General features: G+C 39.9%; 1 protein-coding gene across 1 annotated transcript in view; it reads left to right on the plus strand.

Moving 5' to 3' along the window:
- The window catches only part of LOC137286128 (receptor-type tyrosine-protein phosphatase eta-like), a 68,534-nt gene that overhangs the window by 22,125 nt on the left and 19,016 nt on the right, over nucleotides 1-27,393 (plus strand). Inside the window, exons 17-31 of the mRNA XM_067817791.1 lie at nucleotides 1,605-1,778; nucleotides 2,427-2,561; nucleotides 5,064-5,200; nucleotides 5,673-5,795; nucleotides 6,139-6,202; nucleotides 6,399-6,568; nucleotides 7,005-7,209; nucleotides 8,399-8,572; nucleotides 9,259-9,393; nucleotides 10,265-10,401; nucleotides 10,634-10,756; nucleotides 11,189-11,252; nucleotides 11,510-11,700; nucleotides 12,603-12,783; nucleotides 12,984-13,157. Coding sequence (XP_067673892.1) covers nucleotides 1,605-1,778; nucleotides 2,427-2,561; nucleotides 5,064-5,200; nucleotides 5,673-5,795; nucleotides 6,139-6,202; nucleotides 6,399-6,568; nucleotides 7,005-7,209; nucleotides 8,399-8,572; nucleotides 9,259-9,393; nucleotides 10,265-10,401; nucleotides 10,634-10,756; nucleotides 11,189-11,252; nucleotides 11,510-11,700; nucleotides 12,603-12,783; nucleotides 12,984-13,157 — 2,187 coding nt within the window. The remainder of the gene's footprint in view (nucleotides 1-1,604; nucleotides 1,779-2,426; nucleotides 2,562-5,063; nucleotides 5,201-5,672; nucleotides 5,796-6,138; nucleotides 6,203-6,398; nucleotides 6,569-7,004; nucleotides 7,210-8,398; nucleotides 8,573-9,258; nucleotides 9,394-10,264; nucleotides 10,402-10,633; nucleotides 10,757-11,188; nucleotides 11,253-11,509; nucleotides 11,701-12,602; nucleotides 12,784-12,983; nucleotides 13,158-27,393) is intronic.

The raw sequence follows: 27,393 nt of genomic DNA on the forward strand, positions 1-27,393 counted from the left end.
TGAGAGGGCGGGCATTGTCCTGTTAGAATGTTAACCCAGGGCCATGACGTTGCAGAAAAGGAATTGCCAAGGTCGAAGAATCTGATCCCTGTAGCCCACATCAGTTACGTTGCCCTGAACAATCATCAAGGGAGTTCTTTGGCGTGCTGTTATTCCACCCAAAATTATCAAGGAACCACCACCACTCCTCTGCAAGACACAGGGCTGTGCATAACGGTCTCCCACGCGTCTATTGGCACGTTGACGTCTATCACTATGGGAAATGTTAGACCTGGACTCATCTGTCGAAACAATATTTCTCAACCAAAACAAGGGTCTGCAGACATGATTTCGGCACCACATTCGACGAGCTTGTTGATAGCGTTGTGTCAGGAAAGGTTGTATGGCAGGACGCCGTGGTCTGACCCACGATGATGTAAACTTTGTCGAACTGTGTTGGGGTGAATATGGAGAAGTCCTTGGATGGTCTGGGTACTCATCACTTCAGTCTGAAACCTGTGGCGAAGATTTGGTCACCCTTATCCATCTGTCCTGTTTTGGCGTTGCTACACGTGGACATCCAGAATGTGACCGATTGATGACGTCAGTTGTGATCTGGTAGCGTCTCACCAGTGAAGACATGGTGTTCCGGTGGCAGTGGATATGTGCAGCCACTTGTCGTTGAGACTATCCCTCACGGACCAACCCAACAGCCTCATGACGTTTTGCAGACGTTAGCCTCGGCATCATATGCGTTTCAATAGCCATTTAAGCTTTAGAACGATCGCAAGGGGATGGGTTGAGCTTTCCAAAGTGACAAAATTGCGTGGCATTCATTTGCTCTGTTTCTCTTTCCCGGAATGCACGTGCAACAATGTATCGTCTCAAGGACGAAACCACTAACGTCACGGAACGTGGCACGTGCATGCGGATTATGTAAAAATCACTGAGTTTAAATCCGTACGTTTCTACACAGGTTTGATCAATTTGGATATTATATTTGTCTGTGTACAGTTTTTCTATGTGCCTAGTATGGTTATAGACTTCAGAAACCCGTTTCAGTAAATAAATCTATATTTTGAAAAACATACGTAACTCATTTAACCAGAATGAGAATGTGTCTTGAATAAATCTTTTGTCAACAATGGTGATCAGATATCCTAACCCAGCATTGATGGAGTCAGATGCACGAGTTACAGGCTGACCTGAATGTATAAATAATTATATTTCGTGAAAGCGTCAGGTGAAATAGCTAACGGCTTGTTGCATGGAGAATGTTTTAACTTTAATCCCTGTATCATAATCACAAGGATACATGTATACTCTCTTTTTAGAATCCCCTACGTCGGTACATTTTCAGTCTTCTTAAAATGATAAACGGTGGTATTCATGGAAGTATATGGTAATTGTTACCAAGCTGTCTAAAATATGCCATTCAAATGTCTAACTGATGGCTCATTTCACCATGAATACATTATTTGCAGAATCCGTTGGAATGTCACGGCACATTTCGTTTTTATTAAAAATCGCAGAATCAGTAGAAACATCACCGTGACCCCTGCGCCAACGACTGCATTTTGTCCAAATCTACCGAACTTGAATGTGTTAACATTTTGTTTCTGTAGTTCCATCACCGCCGAAGGAGCTCTGGGCCTCAGTCAACAGCTCGTCCACTGTGACCCTGTTCTGGACCCACGCTGACCACAAGGACGGACCAATTATCTACTACATTAGAGTAGGGGAAGCAACTCACTTGACTTCAGAAAGTTTCCAAGAGATAATGGTTGTCAGTGTCAGCGGTATGTCATTTAATTTAAATGAACACATTTTGGTACATAAATTGACATATCATCCAGCAATATTGCAACATTTCTACATTGACAAGAAACCGAGTTAACTGGTTAATGCACACGTTGTATCTGTAGTTGATGGAAAAGGAAGTCATATGTGACTGGGTTAGCACAGGTTAGTATTTGCAGTGTGATTCATTAAGGGTTACAAGCGGGATCGACTACAGGTGTAAATTAACGACGAGGGCAGCTACAGAGCACTCTTCTGTCCTGATATGTACCTCATAACACTGTGGAATTTGTTTGGCAAAAATAATGGAGATGTTGTCTCTTTACATGTATCAATTCCGGATTCCGTATAATGCTAGCCATCTATTTGTGATCTGTGACAAAATATTAGTACACCTACCAGTACATAGTGGTAAACGAGTTGATAAAAGCTTCTTGACGCACTTCATTCGCGTTAAGGAATGCAGTAGCACGTGGCTACTTCGTGAGGGTACTAATCATATATTGCAGCGAATACTTACTGTTATTTTACATAATTACATACTTTCCTAAGAAGTGATAACAGTCACCTGTTAATTGATAACTGGATTTTGAGGTAGGTGAAGAAACAATTTGTCCTTTTCATAGTCCGACTTTATTATACTTCAGGGTTTAACAACACTTCCGTCCTGGTTGAGGGTCTCCGGAGTTACTGGAACTACACCTTCAAGGTCACAGCAGCTACACCATGTGGAAACTCAAGCGTCTTGTCTCTGAATGAAACTGTCCGGACTGAAGAGTCAGGTACACAATGCAAAAAACTATTCTCATTATGTCTTTTTAACCATATCGCCATGTAGCGACAACGTTGCTGAGTGCGGCGTGAAACTAAACTCACTCACGGTTTTGACTTTGTTGATGCGAAACCAGGGTTCAAATGGAATGACCAGCTGTATTTCATTTCATTTATGGATTCGTTGGTATAATGTATCAGCAGCCTTCAATGGACATTCTGTAGCGTTTTCATTATTCACAAGTCAACCCATTTACGAGATCTCTGCATTAATAATTAGAAGAATTTCTTAAAATACACCCTGAAGTCAATGATGTGACTTATTTGTGTTTCTCATAATAACTTCTTCCAAAACCTTGAAGAGTGTCTCATTTGGCGTCTGCAAAAACCGGAACAACCCAAATGGACTGATGTTTTGAAACATTTTGTCGAAAGGCAACAGCTATGGCTCTTTATAACTACATAACAAACTTGTTGGAATATTCCATAATGTTTTCTGATAAAGAGGAGTCTTCTACTACATTCTGACACTCTGTCTAATTTATAGTATGTATTAGCCCAAATATCTCGACATGTACAATGATAGAAGGTGCGTCGACACAACACTGCCCAATAAGACCATGAACCACAGTTGTAACATCTCAGCAGTGTAGGTTTTCCTGAAAAGTGGCAGAAAAGAATAATTTGTGGGAGTGTATGCTCTTACAGTTAGAACATCGGGATATGTATTTTTTAGGTGCTGATGTATTCTGTAAGGTGATAAAAGCGGTAAGGTGGCAATGCTATCCTGTTGAGATTCTCTATAGCAGTGCTGTGGACGTCCATGTCTTTTGCCTTCAAGATGTCACGATAGTACTGCCCAATGTCACGTCCGTGAATAACAAATAAAAGTATTCTGCCAGTCACAACGATCCCATCCCACACCATAACTGGGAACCCCGAAGACAATTGTTCTGACAAATGTTAATATAGAAACATTCATTCTGGCTATGGGATTGAAGGACTCCTACGTGCAGTCCGTTTGAGTCAGAAAACGACTGAGGAATTGCAAATTTTATCATTGTACAAAATTGCTACATAAATATAAATAGTACACATGTTTATCATTTATAATACCCAACAGCTTTCTTATACTGGAACATTTTCCGTACTCCACCGAAAAGTTGTTAAAGAAACTGTCATCAATTAAAACGCAAAAGTTGTTATCTGTCGCGGCTGTATGAAACCGCAGAAACGGAACATCTGATGTAAATTTAAGTTCCAGGTTTTTAATCGTAGTAGTTTCTCATTTTACCGTATGGTTAATTCTCTGCATGTAAGCCAATGGCTGAGGGGATGGCGTAAATCCAGCTAGGGTCCATGTAGGTAGCAAAAGTAATGTAAGTCCCCAGTATGAAGGTGATCTACCTTCAGTTGTTGGCAATCTATAGACTTGTATATTGTATTGTCCTCTATTGTTGGGGCTTTACTGTCGGGGTCCTGTCCGCTATGGTATGGGGCATTGTCCATTACGATAAAGGACTTCTCTGTTGGAGCCGGTACTAACTTGTTTTTAACCCGATCGAGGAAAACTGCGCCATTCATCTCTGAATGGTAGTCTCTGTTATCAGTGAACTTTGCCCTGAATACCAAGTTGCAGCCTTGGGGGAAAGCCTTTGCAGGTGCAACCAGCATGGAGAATGATTAGTCTCTCTCCTTTCCCTAGAAGCAGCTTTCTACGTGACCACTTTTCCCCCCCATCGTGTACCCACTGACTGCTGGCAGTGTGCGAGGCATTCACTCAGGTCTCGTCCAAATACACTGGCTCGAACCTTTTCTCGCGCTTCTTCTTTATTGCCCTGAGAAAGTTGTTTCTGAAGCAGACGATATCAGAGCGTTCAGAGAGTACTGACCTATTCTCCCCTGAAATTTTCTTCTAACGATACCCGAAAGAATGTAGAGTCGCCCGAGTGTGTACTTTGATACGCTGACTCAAACGGACTGTAAGCCATGTTTTATAAGAAAGCATAATGTTTGCGGAACGGCGATTTGTCATTTTGACATCAATGGACGATGGACGATGGACGATGGACGATGGACGATGGACGATGGAATAACTCGTGGACATTGGGCACGGATGGCCCGTCTGGGTCACCCAGTCTGTGTAGCTACCCAGTAAAGTGTATCTCCAGCGTGATGTCAGTTGTCGCACTTGACTCTCATTTCATAATTTTCTAAATCCATATGCAATAATACAATTCCCAAACAATCTCTCCCCAAATTAGATAATCCCAAACTTGTTTTGATAGTCCACTATTAATCGGCCTATTAAAAACACATTTTAGTTCAAAATGGTCCCATGAATATTGATCTCGAGCTAATTCTTTCAATGATTTGTCTGAATGTGTATTTCCAGTTCAGGTGTCATATAAATGGAATATTATTGAAATAGCAACTAGTTCAGCGGAATCAAGCCCAGTATTTTCAATTGTGCCCAACCTGAAATATTAATAAAGTCCTGTTTCTATTCATAGCTCCTGGCGAGGTGGAAAATGTTCGCATCTATCAGGATCCAGGCAATTATACGAGTGCTGAAGTCATCTTCTCCTGCCCCAATGAAACCGAAAGGCATGGCGTCATAAGCTATTACAAACTGTCGTATGAAGCGAAGGTACGTCGTGTTTTCACCAAAGAATAATTACAATTTCTTTAACAATCTGTTTGAGTAGAAATAAGGCGTAAGTGCATTTAATATACTTTATCCTACATGTACCAACGTAACGGATACTGCGTTGCCGCACATCTAACAAGAACCGTAAGAATGAAATATTCAGTGGATATGTATTGTACATTATATGCTTTGTGCGGCATTATTTGGTTTGATGTAAAGTTTGTAGCAGGGCCATGGCTGAAAATTACAAAATGAAAAGTTTGAACATGTGACACATAACATATTATGAACGAAAGTGACTTTACAGAGCTACATTATAATTATGTTTTGTGGCTTACTATTTTGTTACTCCTCTAGGAGGAGAAATTAATAACAGCTTGAGACAAATTCCTCATGTATTTAACATTTCAGCTGATTCTGAGACCAGCTGTAACTACTCACAGCTCTGCTTTGTATTCTTTCTTTCTGATAGGAGACGTATACAACAAACGTCACAGAAAACCATCAAGGATTGAACATTTCAGCTCAGCCTGAGTCCAACTGTAACTACTCACTGGTGGTACCCGTGACACCTCAAGTAAACTACATGTTTTCGGTGAGTGTGGGCAAAATATTCACATGAACTGTGTTGTACTGTTTTCATATCCACCGATGACTCATCTTTGCACATTCTTATGTAAAAATTCAGTGTTAACTTTGATATGCTAATACTCACCTATAATGTAGATTGCTCAGACAAACATACCCACGTGCATCCACTGGACCCTGTATATTAGGACACCACTAAAGCTAATTGAACTGAAAGATACTTTTGGAACAACTATACTTTAGTATGATATGTTGCATCTGACATTATATGAAACTAAAAACTATACGACAATTTTGTGCATGTTCCTCATCACAACTTTAGTGATAAACTCAACATGATTTGATTACAGGTGCAAGCATTCAACACATACGATGGAAACACTTCTACCAAGAATTATACCACACACACTGGAGGTACATCAAACTGTTCCTAACCTGTATGATGTCAGAACAGTCACGTGCATTGTGTTCATTATTTTCTACGTAAAAAGTCAACTGATATTCAAATGTGCCCCCATGCCATTATGCGTATAACTTTTCAACATGATCATGAGTCAGTTTGTTTGTGGGGTCTTATCTACATATGGCATGAATATGTTCGTTTTCCTAGCGTCCGGTCCCGTGGCTAGTTTGGATGTTATGGATACAACAGCACATTCCATCAGGATACAGTGGACAAAGCCCTCACATCCAAATGGCAAAATCCTTGGGTATCTGATAAACGTTACATCAGACGGCAAGCCTGACCGAGTTATAAACATAACACGTGAACAGATTGAGGTGGGTGTGATTACAGTGATGAGATACTCTCCTAAAATACTGAATAAAAACGCAAATACCATAGAGTATCACTTAAAGTACAACGATTATGTAAGTGGACATATGTACTGTTTCGTGTTGTACACAGGAAGGAAGCAAGAAAAGCTGTTGGCACTTCCAGCACGAATAGTGCTCCTGATGTCAAAGTGACTACAAATTATTACTGAACTACTAAGCAATACACGCTGATTTATGTTTCATTTATGTGATCAGAGTAAGGTAACCGAGAATACAGCGACATGGCACATTTCTATAGAAGTGGACAAAAATGTAAATACCTTTCTAAATATAACTACGAATAGTTTATGTTTTCACGTTATAGAAAAATTTCCCTATCCTATAGGTGAGCAAAGCGTCTTTGCTTCTGCCTCTATGTGGATATATGTGCTATTTACAGTTAAAGAAAAAGCACAGCTGTAAAACAGTGGACAACACTGAGGAGAACACGAGTATTGCTGTTGTCAACCACGATGGAAATGGACAGTACGACTTCAATATTACAGCCTTGCAGTCCTACACCGACTATACGATTGTTATATCTTGTGTCAACATAAACGGAACAGGCGAGGAAACGAAGACCACTGTTCAAACGAACATGACTGGTAGGTGCGATGATATTAACAGTTTTGAATATAGACTTAGACTTAGACTGATTCTGACTGGTCAAATGGGGTGTCTAGTTCCAGAGAATTAGATCTAGTGCACGTGTGTTTTACAGAAGATAATGCTGCTCTGTATAGAAATCACCGAGGTGGAAGAAGCTGGTTAACATTTTTGAGGTGTCTAGCTGCTGAGAACTCGAAACAGAGAATACGTGGGTTTGACAGTACTGTTGGGCTGTATCACATTATGTCCACATTATGCCCACATTGCCCACATTGCCTATGTCCACATTGTCCAAATCATTAATACATTCTGTGATGTATGACAGACATTCATAGGCTTTGGGCAGGCGGAGTTTCTTGAGTAACTAGATCTCATCAGCCAAAGTTCCGTCTGATGGTGGGTTAGCCTACATGGCTGGAAAATGACACAGAGAACCAGATGCTTACCCAGATATGGCACTTAGGAGGGTAGTATGACAGTCTTTCAAGATGGACTGTTGTAAATCAGATATGACGTCTATTGGGCTATTGTCAATCATGATTGAGCTTCAGAAGTAGGTTGTCATTTATCATATTTCAAAGATGGAGTGAAGTCCAAGAATGCAAGAGCAGCAGCGTACATATTGATCCATTCGTGTTATTTTCACTGCTATTTTTTGCCTTATACGTTGTCCTTCTTCTTTTACATACATTCCGAAAGCTTCTTTTCGGTAAATGCAGATATAGACTTCACAAACTCATATTAATACAACAATCAAACAATCAATGAAAAATAAAAAAACGATTCTAAACGGTCTAACCGATTTAACATGTATAAAAATGTGGAACTAAATTTTTCGTTTCAATTCTGTTCAACTTAGTAGGGATAGGGTGAGGTGCTCACCTCGGACGTTTACCTGAATAAATTATATTTCGTGAAGCCATCAGATGAAATAGCGGGTCTTTGGTTCATTATTATTCGAAAAATCACCAGGAACGTTGAAACATATTGATTTGTTCATAATCGCGTGTTTCATTAGTTATTCGCAGAATTAATTGGGATGTCAAGACGCAGTGCGTTTTCATCAAGAATCGCAAAATCAGTAGAAATTATATCAACATGACCACTGCGATTGATTTCAGTACCAATGACTGTATATTGTTCAGGGTTACCGAACTTGATAACATCAATATTATGTTTCTGTAGTTCCATCACCCCCAAATGAGTTCTGGGCCTCAGTCGACAGCTCTTCCAATGTGACACTGTTCTGGACCCACGCTGACCACCAGGACGGAACGACCACTTACTACATTACAGTTTGGGAAGAAGCCAACTTACACTCAGATATGTTCGAAGAGAATAAGACTGACAGTGTCAGCGGTATGTCGTGTAATTATAATGAGGACGTATTGGGAACACCTACACGGATTTATACAATTTCTTCAATTGCTATTACTGCATATATCCTAACATTTCTGCATCGATAAGGAACCGAGTTAACAGGCCACTGCACATGTTAATTGAAATAGGAAAGCAATATTCCCACAATATCAGGAAAGGGACACCAGAAATGGGATTCACAAGCTAAAAGGTTTGGGCGCGACGAGCGTACGCGTTAACCACTCGACTACCCTATCGTCCCTGATACGGGATTGAAAGAGTACTAGGGTAAAGTGTTACGTTCATGGAAAAGGAAAGAATAGGTGATGTGTAGTCCATGGCAGACAATAAGTATTTGTAGCCTAGTGAAGGAAATGATTAAGATTCATTATCAGTTAGGCATACAAATCATCGAGATTATCAGGTTGCTGTCCATTTAGAAGTGGCACTTAATGGATTCCGTATTACGTTAACAATCAGTTCCTGTACCCATATATTTTGATCTGTGACGAGATATTGGTATCCGTGCCAGTACATTATGACTAACAAGTGTAAAATTCTTCACATTTTTTATGGAGAGTCTTTTAGCCATAATGCTAAGGTAGCGTGCGTCAGTCACAATAAATACTTACTGTTATATATAATGCATAGTTTCGAGAAAACTACAACACCTTCTTTATCTTCAGGGTTCTATAACACATCCGTGGTGGTTGGGGATCTCCGTAGTTACTGGAAATACAACTTCAGCATCACAGCAGCTACTCCATGTGGAAACTCAAGTGTCTTGTCTCTGAATGAAACTATCCGGACTAACGAGTCAGGTATAAACCAAAAAGCGAACAAATGTGTATTCCTCTTGCTCATTTCCAAGAAGAGCCTATTACCTATGAGGACCTATTTACACTTGACCTTCTTATATCCATCGCTATTACCCATCAGTTCGTGTTAAGTGTCTACCTTTGTCACCTGATTACGTTTGTTGTCCTTACATATACAATGGTCTCTGTAACTTAGTTTTGTTCACTTGATGAAGGATGAATTTAAATACGACAGAAACCGTGGTAGGACTGAAAGTCTAGTGGCTAAGTAGAACAGTCAAATTCTGACAAGTTCATGTAAATCGTGATAAAGTACATTTTAATTATCATATATTCCTCGTACTGAAATCTAAGTGCTTATTTTTGTTGAAAAATTTGCCCTAAGAATGAAATGAGAGTAACGGAAGTTGTAGTATACGTTGTATGCTTAGTAAAATGGAATGAAAAAGTAGTCCCGCATTCCGGTGACACTCTATGGTGTATCACACGTGTGCAATGTATCGAAAGTATTTCATGGCCTATTTTGACAAATATGGACAATAAATAATACAACTGCAAATCAGTGCACAAGGAGCCTGTGGATTCGTATCGTGGACTGAACCAGAATATAATTCTTGCTAATCCATAGCGGAGCTTCTGGTTTACACTAAAAATGATAAACATCTCTGTCCCTGTTTCCTGTACTTCCGAATGTACACCTCTTGGTAGTATGAATACCTTTTGAAATACTCTTGGACACCTCGTCCATCTTAATTATTTTTAATCACCTACCGATAGTCATCAAATAACAGAAATGTATTTAATCGTACATTTGGAGCAGCAAAATCTACTGTTAGTTTTTGTGTTACTAATAAAGAGTATGTTTCAATTTTAGCTCCTGGGAAGGTTGAAAATCTTCACATAGAGCAGATTAAAGACAATTTTACGTTTGTGGAAGTTATCTTCTCTTGTCCCAACGAAACAGAAAGACACGGCGACATAAAATATTACACACTGTCGTATGAAGCTCAGGTATGTCTTATTGCTGCTCACATAAGATTTATATTGTTTAAATATCCAGGTGTAAGTCAGAATTATGTACTATTATTTTGATGTGATAAAGATTACGGATGGTGTATACATTCTCTTTCAGCTTAATTATACCTGTTCATACAGATATATCCAGCTAGGGAAAATATATGAATGAAATGGATATTCAGTACATATGGATTGTGAAAGATGTGTACTGTTTGTACGCTGACAGGTAGGAAATCACAGCAATGTGACAGAAAATCCCACAGGATTGAACATTTCAGCTGAACGTGAGGTGAATTGTTCCTACTCACGGGTTGTATCCGTGACACCACAAACAAACTACTTGTTTTCGGTGAGTCCAGTTAATTTTTAAAACTTATAACCCCCAGTAAGTCACTGAATATTTGACACGATTCCTTGGTTGTTCACTTGACAGTTTCTTTAAAATAATTTATCTATAATTATTATTGTTAATATATTTATAAGTTGATTTAGTCACGACATGGCTGCAATATTGCCAATGTGACTTAAATCTTAACTCACTCACTCACTCACTCACTAGCGATTTCTTGAGGGAACTGCATTCAGTTAACATGAAGTATAGAGCAGCTGTGTGGGGCACTAGATAATTGCTGTATCAAATGGGTAGGGTAATATGTTTTCATACTGAACAGTGAATAACATGTAATGTTAAAAGTGTAGTTAAATTGATTGTGTATGGTACCAGAAATTGTTCCAGATACATGCCGCGTGAGGGCAAAACTTCGTCTTCTTTCAATTACAGGTTGTGGCCCATGATTCGTTTTCTGGGAGTATAGCAACTGGATATCATTTCGCAGATATTGGGAGTAAGTGTGCTACTGACATTCCATCCAGATGCTGTACATGATTTATGTATTACATGTAGGATACACGTGTATACAACTCATGTATACGGGGGATAGAAACACTGTCATTCGAATGTCTCACTAAAACAGAACATCCATGGCAAGATTGTTATGCAATACCCATCTCTTAGAGTGAACTTGCATGCCAACTTATAACTCTTTGTTAATGACAAACCAATATCATGTCATCTAACTGCATCATGTGCATTGTGCTGCAGAGCCAGGGAATGTTTCGGATTTCACGAGCACGTCTATCAACAGCACCTCCATCAGACTGTCCTTTAAACCTCCCAGATACCCCAACGGCTACATCCTGGGATACGTCCTGTATGTACACACAGAAGACGGGGAGTGCAAGCAGGCTGTGTGCATTATCTGCACTGACTGCAAGTCTCATGGAACCTTCAGAGTGAGTACATCAATGAGTATACCCGAAGGCATGAGAGGGCACACGATTTTACTACCCTCTGCCTGCATTGCCAGTTATGCTCAGTCAAAACATAGCCACCTTCAATTATCTAATGTCAAGGTCTAACATGTACAGTGACGTCCTCTTTTTCTTGACTTGAACGTATACTATTTTCCTGCCATAGAGTATTGATATTCCACAGAAAAGAAAAGTTAAGATTTGCTACGACATTATGTTGAAGTTACATGCAAGTATGACAAATGTCCGTATATGGGAAATCTTCTCCAGCAATTGAACTGGTGTCTCTATCGTTCAAAGAATCTTTGTGAGGTTTGGGTAACGTTCATTCACACGTCACCGGTAACTGTTAATTCCTATCATACAAAATGCACGTGTGTGAAGGTCTTTGTTCCAGTATTGAATGGGAAGGCGTAAATCTTCCAATTTACTCTCAACATATCTTAAGCAGAACAGTCTGAATTTCATACTAATAACTTACCAATTTCCCGAAAATCCACAACGGAAAGATAAGGTGACTCGAATGTTAGATGTTAGTGTACATATACAATACCAGGATAAGGTGACTCGAATGTTAGATATCAGTGTACATATACAATACCAGGATAAGGTGACTCGAATGTTAGATATTAGTGTACATATACAATACCAGGATAAGGTGACTCGAATGTTAGATATTAGTGTACATATACAATACCAGGATAAGGTGACTCGAATGTTAGATATTAGTGTACAATACAATACCTGGAGGCATGATACAAATATTAGATATCTACATGCATTAATATCATAAGTCTGTTTTCCTATCGTCTTGAGTGCAAGTGATGTTCACTGAAGTAATAGTTTCAGGAGTGTCCTTAATTATCTGTATGTGGCTTCTTCAGGTTGAGGATGACGAGTGTAGTCTATCCCGAAATGTCACTATACAAACAATTGAAACGTCTCCCACCAACTATGACGTCACCTCTCTTCTGTCGTACACTAACTACACCTTCACTGTGGCCGCTGTCAACAACTTCAGTATCGGGATTAACACGTCTCTAGTCGTACAGACAGACATTGATGGTAACTACATTTGAACTAGTTCTACTCATTTTGCAAATGAGATAAAACTTAACGTGATTTTCAAATGGTATTCGTTTAATATTCCCAGGAACGACTTTGTAAAAGGGTACAGAATATATGATATGCTACATGTGTGATAACCAAAAAAAGTGACGTCATAATTGTTTGGATTATAATAATGATATTTTTCTCCGTACTAGTCCCATCGGTTCCTAGAGATCTCTCTGCATTTGTGCTTAATGCATCGTCGGTGGAGGTTAGCTGGACTCCCCCGACTCACAGGTCTGGACCGACGGACTATACTATTATCATACAGCAGGCAGCAGGAAGACTTTCTTCAAAGTTCGAAAACACGAGAAACGTTACCGTGAACGGTAGGTGCATTTCTAAGGCGCAACAGTTGAAAACACATCTCCATAATATCATATGATCCAGGTGGGACAGGAAGGAAATGCACTGTAAGTCGGCATGTTCCCGAGTCTAGTGATATACCCTCAGTTGTTGGCGATTTATAACCCATTTTCATACTGTCTTGTTCAAATTTGAAATTAAAGTTTAGACTTAAGTGCTAGTTTTACTTCTAAAATACTATTATTTTCTAACTGGTTTACTGTAATTAGTTGACAGGTTTTCATACTTTACACGTATTTATGGTGAATTTACAACATGTTTTGGTCATGGTATGGCTGAAATGTGACTTAAAATCGTAATCCACTGGCTCACTATGATCATATTTTATGGATACATTGTTTTATGATAATCATCCATCTTTTTCATAATTTAATATAGGATACTTATATAGGGCTTGCTCAAGGCGCTGGTACTATTTTCATCGATCATTGGATGTCAATCTTAACGCCACATCGTACTATCAACCGAGTTTATTGTGGCGTTCTCATTCTGACGAGATGCCCAATCCACAGCTAGGTGGACTGGGACACACAGTCACAGTAATTTGTCAAAGTTCACTGTACTTTGCTGTACCCGGAACAAAGTATTAGAACGTATGTATTTATTTTGATTCGATGGTTCTTGTAAGCGCACAGTGGTCTGTACTGTATACAAGGGGTTGTAACAACACGGAAAGAGTCTGCACACAAAGCTGACTCCAAGGTTTTTACACCCGGTCACCGGTGGGCTGGTTGTAAGAGGCAGCCAAATTGGGCAACCCGTTGCCGTATGTGCCGTCCCTGTGTCGGCAGAGGAAGGGAGTTTGGTGATTGAGGTTGACGGGACGGCAATAGTGTTCAATAATCAAACACACCACTTGGACACTAACTTTGCCGAGACGGATGGTAGAATAGGCCTGATTCTACCAATTGGCTGGTCACGCCGTGACCTGTGCATGGAATGTTTATTTGGTATAACATAACAATTTGAACATGCCCAAAGTGTTAACTGATATTCTGTCAAAACCAATCAGCTGTGCAAACCCATGCACAGAAGGCGTTGACTCATGGACCAGTCTGGTGATGCTGACCTGTGATATCTGTACGTCTCCAATTAATTGTCATGGACCGAACCATCCTGACATGTAATCTGGAAGCTGCAGTATCTCATGTCAAATGCGCTGGAGTATAACATTCCCTTATCCTCGGCCTTTGCAGCTTGGAGATAAGCTGCAGTATAAGATCGTCCTTGTTGACACTCCGTGGTGGGTGGGGAGAGCGTGTGCTGAACCATGCCCCTTACAACATGGTTTCCAAACAAAACGAAGACATGTGGATTCGGATAATTCCTCGTCTGACGAGAGTACACCCATTACTAGCCACGTGCTTTAATCACTGAAGCTTGTGAAAAAAAACCTCTGCAATCGAGCCCATTTGCAGCATCCAAGGATATCCATAGTACCTGCGGAGGGGTTGCCAATGTCTCTAAACCCCGTTCCAGTTCTCTCCTTGTAGAATGTGCTCGAAGACAAGAATTCCTGAATCTACTGAAATTACTACTGAGTTTGGCAATGCAAAGGTTGCTGTCTCAGCGCACAAATCACTAAGCACGTTTAGAGGCACTGTACGTGACTTTCTGACGTGACCGAGGAACACGTTGTCCAGGAACTCAGCAAGCAGTTTGATGCATCTGTAAAGAGATTCACGATCAAGGAGAATGGTGTGGTTCAACTCATGAACGCCTACGTCTTTACGTTCGCCCGATCAGCGATTCCCGAATTCATTAAAGCTGGCTATTGTAAAATGGGTCTGGGGTTGTACCCAAACCACTCTGGTGCTGCAGCTGCCACAGATTTGGACATGGATCCAAGTCCTGTCATTCCTCTGCTGTTTGCTACCGCTGTGGTAGCAATGACTGTACTAAGGAAGTGAAGTGCACAAACTACGGTGGTACCCATATCGCCTCTTCCAAGTCTTGTCCAGCGTGACAGCGTGAATCAGAGACCCAAAAGATCAAACTCAAAGAAAATATTTCCTTTCATGAAGCAAGTTTAACTGTAACCCCTTCAACCATCTCCAGCTTTTCTTCCGTTCTTTTATTAATACTGCAACTATCTCATGCCAGACTGGTCTGACAGGGGTCACATCTTCTCAGCCAATCTCAACCAATTTATCTACAAAACCAACAGTCCAAACGTGTAAATGTCAAACACCAGAGCCAAAGCCCAAAACAGAAACTGTGTGCCCAAGAAGAAAAGAAAACAAACTACAGAAACTAAGGCAGCCTGAGTAACTGGCAAACCACAAATCAAAAAATCCCCGTCGAGGATCATAACGCTTTTGGACTTCTGGGTGTGGCAGGTACTCCATGTCCACCTGACACCAATAGGAGTACTTCAAACGGTTCATCATGGTCACTTGATAAATCACTAAGGAAAGCACCATGAATCTACAAAAAAATGGAGTTGCAGCGGCTTTAAGAATATTTTAGTTAGCTACAGATATTGATTCAAGATTTTAAACCAGCTACGTTTTGTCTCCAAGACACCAAGGTGTCCAAGGTGGAAAAATATTTCCGACAACATACGATTGTGCATAACCTAAATGCTGTTAAAATGACAAATGCCAGGGCCAGACGTACCTTTAAGCAAACTAAACGCTATTCAGGGAGGAGATATGTGTCCAAAATCAACTTACGCATACCGATGTCCAAAGTGTGGAACATGATTCAAAAGTTTAAAGGCAAAGGATCCAAATGTGGTGTTCACCATCTTAAATATGATGAGTATCTTTTAACAAATAAATTTAAAATTTCAAACAAACTTGCTGAAACTTTTGCAAACCACTCCTCCTCATGACATTATAAGCCCCAGTTCCAGAGATACCAAACCCAGTAAGAAAAGAAATCAATTTAAACTCTGATAATGGCGAGGATTACAATTAATCTTTTCCTCTTCAGGAATTACGAACTGCCGAGGGGCAGACTCACGACACTGCGGCAGGAGCTGATGATACAAAAGCTCATTATCAGCCTCTGAAACATATCCCTGATTTAAGCTGAAAAACTCTACTCAATATATTTGATGACATTTGGACAACCAGAAACTTGCCCCCTTGTGGCACAATGACACTTTCATTCCTTTACCACAGCGTCGTGTCATACTGATTCCTCAAACTACCATCCTATATCAATAACTAACTGAGTTTGTAAAACCATGGATCGCATGGTCAACAATCGATGTGTTTTGACTAACCATCTAGTGATAATCATTTATGAAAAATTCCACTGTCAACAAACAACATGCTATCTATCTGTTTCGACTTAGAAATAGCATATGACACAACGTGGAAACATATCGTGGTATCTTAAAAGATTGACATGAATTGAGGGGCAGATTACCTCAGTTCACATTCCATTTTAACACAACAGAAAATTTCAAGTACGGATGGGTTCCACACTGTCTGGGAACGTCCACCAAGACCATCACTCAAGGCAGCATCCTAACTGTCACCTTTTCAGCATCAAAATTAACAGCCTCACTAATGTTTTAAATATTTGTGTTGATGGGACCCTTTCCGTAGATGATTTAATATTTCACACCGTGGAAAGAATATGCATGCCATAGAAAGGCAGCTACAACTGTGCCTTACCAAAATCCAAATATGGGCCAATGAAAAATCCCAAAATAACTGTATTTTTTTTTGACGTAGGTACAAACCACACAAGGATCGAGGCCTATCTGTTGATATATGGCCTATCAAGGTTGTACGTGTGTCCTAATTCGTGGGAATTATGTTCGATCGACACTTAACATTCTTGCTACAGATAACATATTTGAAAACAATGTGTTTGATAGCCCTTCTCTTACCGAATGCCGTTTCCAATACAGTGAGGAGGGGATCAGATCCTCCTTCATGTGTATCATGGGTTTGCTCTAAACTGGATAGTCTGTGGTGGAACCTAGAAAAGCACTCTAAAAAACTAGATTCTATCTACCATCAAGGCTTATATATATATATATATCGATATCTATCTATATCTATCTATATCTATGTATATATATGTGTATGTATGTATATGTGTGTGTACACACACACACACACACACACACACACACACACACACACACACTAACTTGTCCACTTTCCTTCTGTATCCAGTTCAGGCTGTGTGAGACCCGCCTGATATGTACAACAGCTGCATATGTTGATGGGATGGCATGAATTTTTTCCTCGCAAAAAATCTCAAATAAAAGTGATTTAACATGAAAAGAAAATTATTCCCTAAGCATCCTTCCCTGATGGTAGGGAAGGAGAAAATCATATAGTAGTGGGTTGAAAGCTGCGAGAGCTTTTAGCCTACATCTCTGTATGCTCGAAGTATTACGGATCTCATCCAGAATGATACCTCTCTCATATGAGGGATGAAGAGCTGTCATCGGATGCTCCCTTTACGTATATAGATGCATAGGATTCTGACCAAAGGTAGCGATAAGCCGTCCTTGTTATCGTTGCCAAGTATTGAAGATAATGGTGGAATGTGAAACTGTCGGTCGGGCTGAATTTTGGCAATAAAGTCTGAACGTTAAACCAAGATGCAGTGACGCATTGGAGCGTTTATTTGGTAAGGCTAAGGTCTATAGAATGAATTTCTAAGGTCTATAGAGTGAGTTTGGAGAATTCGTCATGGAGATGACAGAGACGATAGATGCAAATGTCTAGAGCCCAGTCTAGAGATTCTTAGGTTGTATCTGCTGGAATCATTCTGGCAAATTGTTTGAGACACCTCCCCTTATCATACAGGCTTCTGGTACATCTGAATAAAGACAGGGAGACTGCTGCTCTGCTGCAATAGCCGCTCCTGGTGAAGTTCTTGAGTGCAGATGGAAGATACTCGGGTTTTCATGCTTCTGCTCGAGGAAATGTGACATGGTCTGACCAATCTGGAAGTTTTGTAACCAGATTGCTTGCTAGCTGGAAGAGATGGCTACCGTGGTCATCAATGGCCGACTGGACAGTCAATCAGCCCAGTGGTAAATGACTCGGATAACTGCCTAACCTCGGTGATTGAAGTAAAGTAACTTCTCTTCTGGAGACCACAGCCCTGTATCGAAGTGTGCTCCTTAACCCTGTAAAGACCCATCTACATACAGATGCAGGTTGAAGCTTGGGTCGCTCAGAAGGCCCTTGCGCAGACCTGTGATTTAGCCATCGACCAATGGAGATGCTGCAAGCGATCAATTAACACTCTCTATCTCCCCCTCCCCTACTGAAGATAAAAATGACAAAAGTGCAACCCCCTCCCCCCCCCCCCCCCCCCCTTTTCAAAAGGCTGGAACCGCCCATGATTGTTTATATGGTCAGTCACAGAAACCAACCAGGGAGACCAGTCAATCGGACGAGACGATCCAGATCAACTGAAGCAGCTATTCGGTTGGTTAGGCCGTCGCCTCACCAGCCACTTCGTCAACGACATCTGAGTGAGTGAGTTAATATTTAACGTCACATCGGCAATATCTCAGCCATATCGTGACGAGAACGTTAAATACTGAAATGAAATATATGGATACTATAAAAACCTGTCAACGAGGGACAGTAAAACAACTAGAATATCACAATTTGGATTAAAACTAGTGTGGAAAGATAAAACTAATATCACTATTCGGACAATACAACATAAAAACAGGCTATAGATCGCCAACAACTGAAGGTAGATCACCATACTAGGGGCCATGGGGACTTACAGTACGTTTGCTACCTGCATGGTCCCTAGCTGGGTTTACACCATCCCCTCAGCTGCTGGCGACTGTATCCAAGATTAGCCACAATTTAAAATGACACATATTCTACGACTAAAAAGTGGAAGATTAAATCTGACTTATACTGTTTTGGGACTTACGTACCCTCTCAGGAGGACAATAATTTTACGGTACTTCAACCCCCTTCGAGGATACAGCCACTAACAATCTTAAGTTGATAATTCAACTTCCAATTATAAAATAGTAATCTATTTACAAGTCATGTAACAGGTCTAATTCTTTTAAAAATGCACTGCTTAAATGAGCACCAACATTACTAAAAAGATCCTTCATAGTTCTTGATTTAAAAAAGTTATCCCTTGTGATGGAATATTCCACACAGTCAAGCAAGACATGCTTGACTGTGATTATTTCATCACAAGGGATACAAAACGGAGGATCTTCACCTTTAAGCAAATATTCATGTGTGTATCGTGTGTGGCCAATACGACATCGTCGCATGATGACCTCTTCAAATCTGGACTGACAACCCAAGTAGGTGTAACCAATATAGGGTTTTATTGCATGTAATTTATCTATGCCCACTTGGGTGTCCCACTTCTTCTGCATCAGATCACGGATGTAAGTTCTAATGCTGGCTTTATAATCAGAGTATGGAATAAAAAGTGGTGTCACAGATTTGTTGAGCAAGATCGGTCATTGCGTTACCGGAAATGCCTACATGGCTGGGTAACCAACAGAAGACGATGTCGTATTGGCCAGTAGCAAGATTATTATACAATTCAATAATGTCAATTAAAAGTGGATGTTTACATGATAAATTTTTAATCGCCTGGAGACAAGAAAGAGAGTCTGAATAGATTATATATTGTTTACGTTTAGGGTGTCTTTGAATATATTTAAGAGCTGTTAATATGGCATTAGCTTCAGCTGTAAAAATAGAACTACAGAGGAATTTGGTATACACTCATCAGCTATGGAGTTCAGTTGATCAGAAAAAGATTTAATAGCATCTGGAACGTCAATAAAACGTTCAGGTTTAAGTTTTTCAGCACACAGTGTTTCATATAAAGCCCAGTTAGCCTTTTTAAAATTTCGTCTTGAAGATGGAGGAACATCAGATGGAGTTATAGGTTTTAATACAGTAGGAAAATGGTCACTTCCTCACAGGTCATCGTGGACTGACCATTGAAATTCATTTAGTAGTTCTGAATTTGTCAATGACAAGTCAAGAGCAGAATAGGTCCCCGTACCAGGGTGTAAATACGTGTTGGAACCATCATTATAAATACATAAATCATTATCAGAACAAAAGTCCTCCAACAATTTACCTTTAGTGTTTGTAGTTACACTACCCCAGAGTGGGTTGTGGCCATTTAAATCTCCCATTATAATACAGGGCTTCGGGAGCTGATCATACAGAGCTTGAAGATCAGTTTTGCAAACGCCAAAGACGGGGAAATATAAAGAGAACACAATGTAAACGCTACATGTAAAGTAATCCTCACTGCAACAGCTTGCAAATTAGTAATAAGTGAAACAGGGCTTTGAATAACGTTTTGTCTGACTAGAATGGATGATCCGCCAGTGGCCAAGAGACCCATATTTATTGAACAATTGAATTTTGTTCTGTGACCCTTTAGGAGCTCTGCCACTTTGTTGTTTCGAAGCATCAGGCTTAGGCTTCGGTTTACATTTAACAAGTGGCTGACTATCAACTGTTGATTGAGACCTTGAGTGTGACTGAGATGGTGATGATGATGATTTGTGATCCGAAGGAGACTTTGGCGAAGGAGATATGGTCTTTTGTGTATTCTGAGCTGTGTCTGTCTGAGTAGACTGTTCTGAGATAGACTGTGGAAGATCAGGAGAGATAGACTGAGGAATATCTGAATTTACCCATGTCAGGTCAGTCTGACATGAGCTTGACGAAGTTAGTACTGGCGTAGTTGTTCCTTTTGATAAGGTTTCAGATGTTTTTGTGACAGAGGCGTACGTTTCAGTGTGCTCAGTAGATTGTACAATCTTTCTTGCTTCAGCAAAACTGACGTTCCTGGAAAATTTGACTTTGTCAATTTCCATTTGCCTTTTCCAAATGGGACATTATTTGGAAAAGGAGGAATGGTTTCCTGAACAGTTTGCACATTTTTTGTGAATACTGTCACAATCTTCGGTCACGTGTATTCTCAGCACAGTGAGCACATGTAACAGACAATACTTTTGACACTTAAAGCAGCGCAGGGGATTTGGAATATATAAGTCAACATTGAGATTGCAGTAACCTGCTTTGATTGACTTTGGAGGTGTTGGAGCTGAAAATGAAAACAGATATGTGTTGGTTTGGACAGTCACATTATTTTTCCGTGTTGTGAAACGTTTGACGAAAGATACTCCTTGATCTTTCATCTCGGACATTATATCGAGCTCAGTCATGTCTGCTAGAAGACAGTCACGGTCTCGAACTATGCCTTTGCTTGTATTCAGTGTTCTGTGGGCAGACACTAATACCGGGACTCCGACAAACATATCAGTTGATAATAAGTTGGTAGCTTGTTGTTTTCTGCTACATTCAATCAGCAGTGAACCTGATCGCAAGCGTTTGATATCTTTTACCTCACCTGCAATGCCAGAGATACCTTTTGAAATTGCAAAGGGATTTAATTTTAAAGGAGTCTTGTCAAGGGTCTCAATAATCAAAAAACGTGGCCAGTGATCAATTTGTATAGAGGGTCGATGTTGATCATCATTTTCCAGTTGACGTTTTGTTTTTTTGTTAGGGGTTTGGTAATCCATGATTATTGGTATATTGGTTCGTCATCCGAGCTCCCCACCCACCACGGAGTATCACAAGGACAATGCTAAAGCAAGCGGGCCTCCAGCTTACAGCACCAAGGATGATATACTCCAGCAGAAACATTAAAAATATTAACAGTTCCACCAGATTGGCCCATGAGCCACCGCCTTCTGGGCATAAGACTCTAGGCAAAGTTCATGTAATAAAAAATCAAGTCAAATAATATTCTATGAACAAAGGGAGCCAAGACTAAAATGTAAACAATTCCAAATCAAATTCTGTGCAATGACATAAAATCCATGTACAGGGCTTGGCATGACCAGCCGATTGGTTGAACCGGGCCCATTCAACCACCCGTCTAGGTGAAGTCAGGGCCAAAGTGGTGTGTTGAGCAATAGGAACACTGGTCCTGCTCCCATTGCCCTCAACCACCAGGATCCCCTCCTCCACCGACACAGGGCCGCAACCCACGGCAAACGGGTTGGTGGACCAAATATCCCCCCGGGTCCACTACGGGGGTGTCGGCGAGCTCTTGGCGTTACCCAGCACCCACCACGAGGAGGTGGCTCGCCACGGGTGCCCAACGACATCTGAATGTATGGAAGTGACAGAGCGGGTCTCCACATCGGGAACATTGGCTATTCGGTTCTGATGCGCGCTCTGTTACATGTTTACGAGCAAGATGTACTATTTCAGCTATTTGTGGACCAAACGATAATAAACATGGCTGCTGTTGTCTTCAACTTTAACGCAAACTTTTGCCTTCTGACCATTATTTTTGGTGCTTGAATAAGATTTCCTTGACCCTTGGTGGATTTGCATATGCAGACATATGCATCCCTTATATCTATGCTTGAAAGTCTTATCGTCTGCTTCATTTGTGGAAGATGGATAATTCTGAACTTCCACCTTTCGTGGTGTGAGTCTGACCTTGTTGGCACTAATATGAGTGAGTTAATATGTAACGTTACATCGGCAATGTCTCAGCCATATCGTGACGAGAACATTCAACAATGAAAAAGAGCATATATACATCATAAAAACCCGTCAACGAAGGACAATAAAACAACTAGAATATCCCAATTTCAATTAAAACTAGCATGGAAAGTTAAAGCTAATACCACTATTTAGAGCATACAATATAAAAACAGACTATAGATCGCCAACAACAGAAGGTAGATCACCACACTAGGAACCGTGGGGACTTACAGTACTTTTGCTACCTACATGGACCCTAGTTGGATTCACACCATCCCTTCAGCTGCTGGCGATTGTACGAAAAGTTAGCCGAAATTAAAATCACATGAATATTATGATTAAAATCCTGGTAGACTTAAATTTACTGTGAATGTTTGTGGTCTTATGTACCCTCTCAGCAGGACAATAATTTTACAATACTTCAACCCCCTTTGAGGGTACAGCCACCAACAATTCAAGTTACTAATCCAAACTACCAATCATTAAAATACATCTATTTACACAACATAACATTTAAAATTCCATAAAAAAACAATTTCTTTTAAAAAATCAATAATTAAATATGAATTAGTAAAAAGATCCTTCATTGTTTTAACTGTAAAATACTTATCCCTTGTGATGGAGAAACGGAGGATCCTCACCTTTCAAAAGGTGCACATGAGTATATCTAGTATGGTCAATACGACATCGTCGTAAAATAACCTCTTCAAATCTGGACTGACAACCCAAGTAAGTGTAACCAATATACGGTTTTATTTCATGTAATTTATTTATACCTACTTGGGTGTCCCACTTCTTCTGCATCAGATCACGTATGTAAGTTCTAATGCTAGCTTTATAATCAGAGTATGGAATAAGAAGTGGTGTCACAGATTTGTTGAGTGCTGCCTTGGCAGCAAGATCGGCCATTGCGTTACCGGAAATGCCTACGTGGCTGGGTAACCAACAAAAGACGATGTCGTATTGGCCAGTGGCAAGATTATTATACAATTCAATAATTTCAATTAAAAGTCGATGTTTACAAGAGATATTTTTAATAGCCTGAAGGCAAGAAAGAGAGTCTGAATAGATTATATATTGTTTACCTTTAGGATGTCTTTGAATATATTTAAGAGCTGTTAGTATGGCGTTAGCTTCTGTTGTAAAAATAGAACTCATATCTGGATCCAATGACAGTGGCACAAGCCACAGCGCCACCGTCCTTGGACCCATCTGTAAATAAGGATTTATAATTGCTATATTTATGTTTCAGTTGATTATATTCTTGTTTATACTGTAATTCATTCGTTTCTGATTTTTTAAATGTCGTTAATGTTAGGTCAACTTGTGGCCTAACCAATTGCCAAGGGGGAGAAGAAAGAAGACGGGAGGGAGCTATGTTTTCCAGCTGAATCCCAGCAGCAGAAAGAAAAGGTTTAATTCTATGTCCCAGAGGCGGGACAAGAGAAGATTTCTTATTGTACAACCCTCATACACAGAATTGAAAACATAGTTATATGCAGGGTTTGATTCATTTGAATATAGTTTTGTTACATACTGTGAAGCTAATTTTATACGTCACTGCTCAAGAGATGGTTCATCAGCCTCGACATACAGGCTGTCAACAGGTGAAGTTCTAAAGGAGCCAAGACAAAGTCTTAGACCTTGATGATGGATCGAATCTAATAGTTTTAAGTTGCTTTTGCAGGCTCCACAATAGACAATGGAGCCATAATCAAGTTTAGAACGCACGAGAGATCGATATAGATGGAGAAGGGTAGCTTGATCCCCTCTCCATTTAGATTTTGACACCACTTTCAACAAGTCAAGTGCTTTCAGGCATTTAGTTTTAAGTCACTTAATATGCGGTAAAAACGTTAAGTGTGAGTCAAAGATGAGACCCAAGAACTTAGCTTCCTTCACAACTTTAATTGGTGTGCAATCTAGAGATAGTTCAGGGTCTTTATGTGGTTTATATTTACGACAAAAATGTATACAGTTAGTTTTCGATTTAGAAATTTTAAAGGCGTTTTCAAGACACCATTTATTAATCTTGTTTAAACACAAGTGTAGTTGCCGTTCAATGGTATGTATATTTTTTCCACGACAAGAAATATTAAAATCATCCACAAATAACGATCCATCAATTGAATCGTTTAAAACTTTAGATAAACTGTTTATCTTTATACTAAAAAGTGTGACTGACAAAATACTGCCTTGTGGAACACCCTGATCCTGATTGTAATGATCAGACAGGGTAGAACCCACGCGGACTTGAAATTGTCTGTTATTTAAAAATTTGCCTATGAATTCAGGCAAACGACCTCACAAAGTCATGTAAATCTCTCAGAATGCCATACTTCCAGGTTGTGTCATATGCCTTCTCAAGATCAAAAAAGATAGACACAGCAAGTTGTTTATTAATCAGTGCGTTTTTCACAAAGGATTCTAAACGCACTAAGTGATCGACAGTACTTCTGTTTTTACGGAAACCACATTGTATATCTGTTATAAGGTTATTTGTTTCCAAGTACCAAAGAAGTCGATTATTTATCATGCGTTCCATGGTCTTGCAAACACAGCTAGTTAATGAAATCGGACGATAATTGGATAAAAGATCACGTCCAGGTTTAGGTACTGGCACTACTATAGCATCACACCATGAAGATGGAAATTTCCCGGAAGTCCAAATATCATCAAAAGGTGATAGGAGCGTCTCTAAACAGGATTCTGGTAAGTGCTTCAGGAGTTGGTATGTTATCAGCTCCTGTAGCAGTGTCATGAGCGTGATCGAGAGCAGTATGGAGTTCATGAATAGAAAACGTTTCATTATAATCTTCCCCATTATCAGAATTGAAATTCATAGTTTTCTTTTCTTGTTTTTGATATTGCTGAAATTTAGGTATATAACTAGAAGAGGAAGAATGTTTAGCAAGAGTTTCGTCCAGTTTATTCGCAATATCTGATTTATCAGTAAGTAATTTATCTTCATGTTTAAGATGATGGACAGTAGATTAAAAACCCTTTACCTTTAATTTTCTGGACCATGTTCCATACCTTGGACATGGGTGTCCGAGAATTTATTGGCGTTTGTTCTGTTTAAAAGTACGCCGTGCTTTAGCATTTAAAATTTAAAATTTATTTAAATTATGCACCATAGGATGCCGACGGAAATAATGTTCTGCTTTTTTCCTTGCCTTCCTAGCTTGTTTGCATTCATCGTTCAACCATGGTTTTCGAATATGTGGAACTGCAGATGACTTTGGTATACACTCATCAGCTATGGAGTTCAAGTCATCAGAAAAAGGTTTAATAGCATCAGGAACGTCAATAAAACGTTCAGGTTTAAGTTTCTCCGCACAGTGTTTCATATAAAGCCCACTTAGCCCTTTTAAAATTCCGTCTTGATGATGGAGGAACATCAGATGGAGTTACAGATGTTACTATAGTAGGAAAATGGTCACTTCCACAGAGGTCATCGTGGACTGACCATTCAAATTCATTAAGTAGTTCTGAATTTGTAAGTGACGAGTCAAGAGCAGAATAGGTCCCTGTACCAGGGTGTAAATATGTGTTGGAACCATCGTTATAAATACATAAATCATTGTCAGAACAAAAGTCCTCCAACAATTTACCTTTAGTGTTTGTAGTTACACTACCCCAGAGTGGGTTGTGGCCATTTAAATCTCCCATTATAATACAGGGTTTCGGGAGTTGGTCATATAGAGCTTGAAGATCAGTTTTGGCAAACGTCGAAGACGGCGAAATATAAAGGGAGCATAGTGTAAACGCTACATGTAAAGTAATTCTCACTGCAACAGCCTGCATATTAGTATTAAGTGAAACAGGAGTTTGAACAACGTTTTGTCTGACTAGAATGGATGATCCGCCAGTGGCCCGATCACCCGGAGGTGCAAAACAATGATATGCATTAAATTGACGAAGGTCAAATGTATCTGTTTGTTTTAAATATGTCTCTTTGAGATATATCGCTGAAGGTGTAAAATCTTGGACTAATAGCTGTAATTCATGTAAATTAGTCCTCAGTCCTCTGCAGTTCCACTGTACAATATTATTGGAATAAACTATTTGGAGGGCGACAAGCTATGTGCCCTAGAATGGACGTTTTCAGAAACGTCCCTGTCTTCAAAAGACCCGTACTTATTGAACAATTGAATTCTGTTCTGTGACCCTTTAGGAGCTCTGCCACTTTGTTGTTGGGAAGCATCAGGCTTTGGCTTCGGTTTACTTTTCACCGTTTGTTGACTATCAGCTGTTGATTGAGACTTTGAGTGTGACTGAGATGATGATTTGTGATCAGAAGAAGATTTCGAGGTACTAGGAAGTGATTCCTCAGTCTGTGATGATATAGCAGGGTACAAAAGCTGTGGAGAATCGCAATTTACCCAAGTCAAGGTAGTTTGGCAGCCTGTGGTTGATTTAGAGTTAGATCCAGATGATGTTTTTGCTACTGTAGCATAACTTTCTGGAAGATCAGTTTTTTGGCCTCGGAAAAAGAGATATTTTGTGTAAATTTTATTTTATTGATCTCCATTTGCTCTTTCCAAATAGGACATTGCTTAGAAAATGAAGAATGGTCGCCTGAGCAATTGGTGCATTCTTTATAATCACTGTCAAAATCTTCTGCACACACAACAGACAATGTGCAGGTATTTACACCGTGCCCATATTTCTGTCATTTAAAACACCT

Source organism: Haliotis asinina, chromosome 6, assembly GCF_037392515.1.
Source record: "Haliotis asinina isolate JCU_RB_2024 chromosome 6, JCU_Hal_asi_v2, whole genome shotgun sequence".
In the NCBI taxonomy this organism is placed as follows: Eukaryota; Metazoa; Mollusca; class Gastropoda; order Lepetellida; family Haliotidae; genus Haliotis; species Haliotis asinina.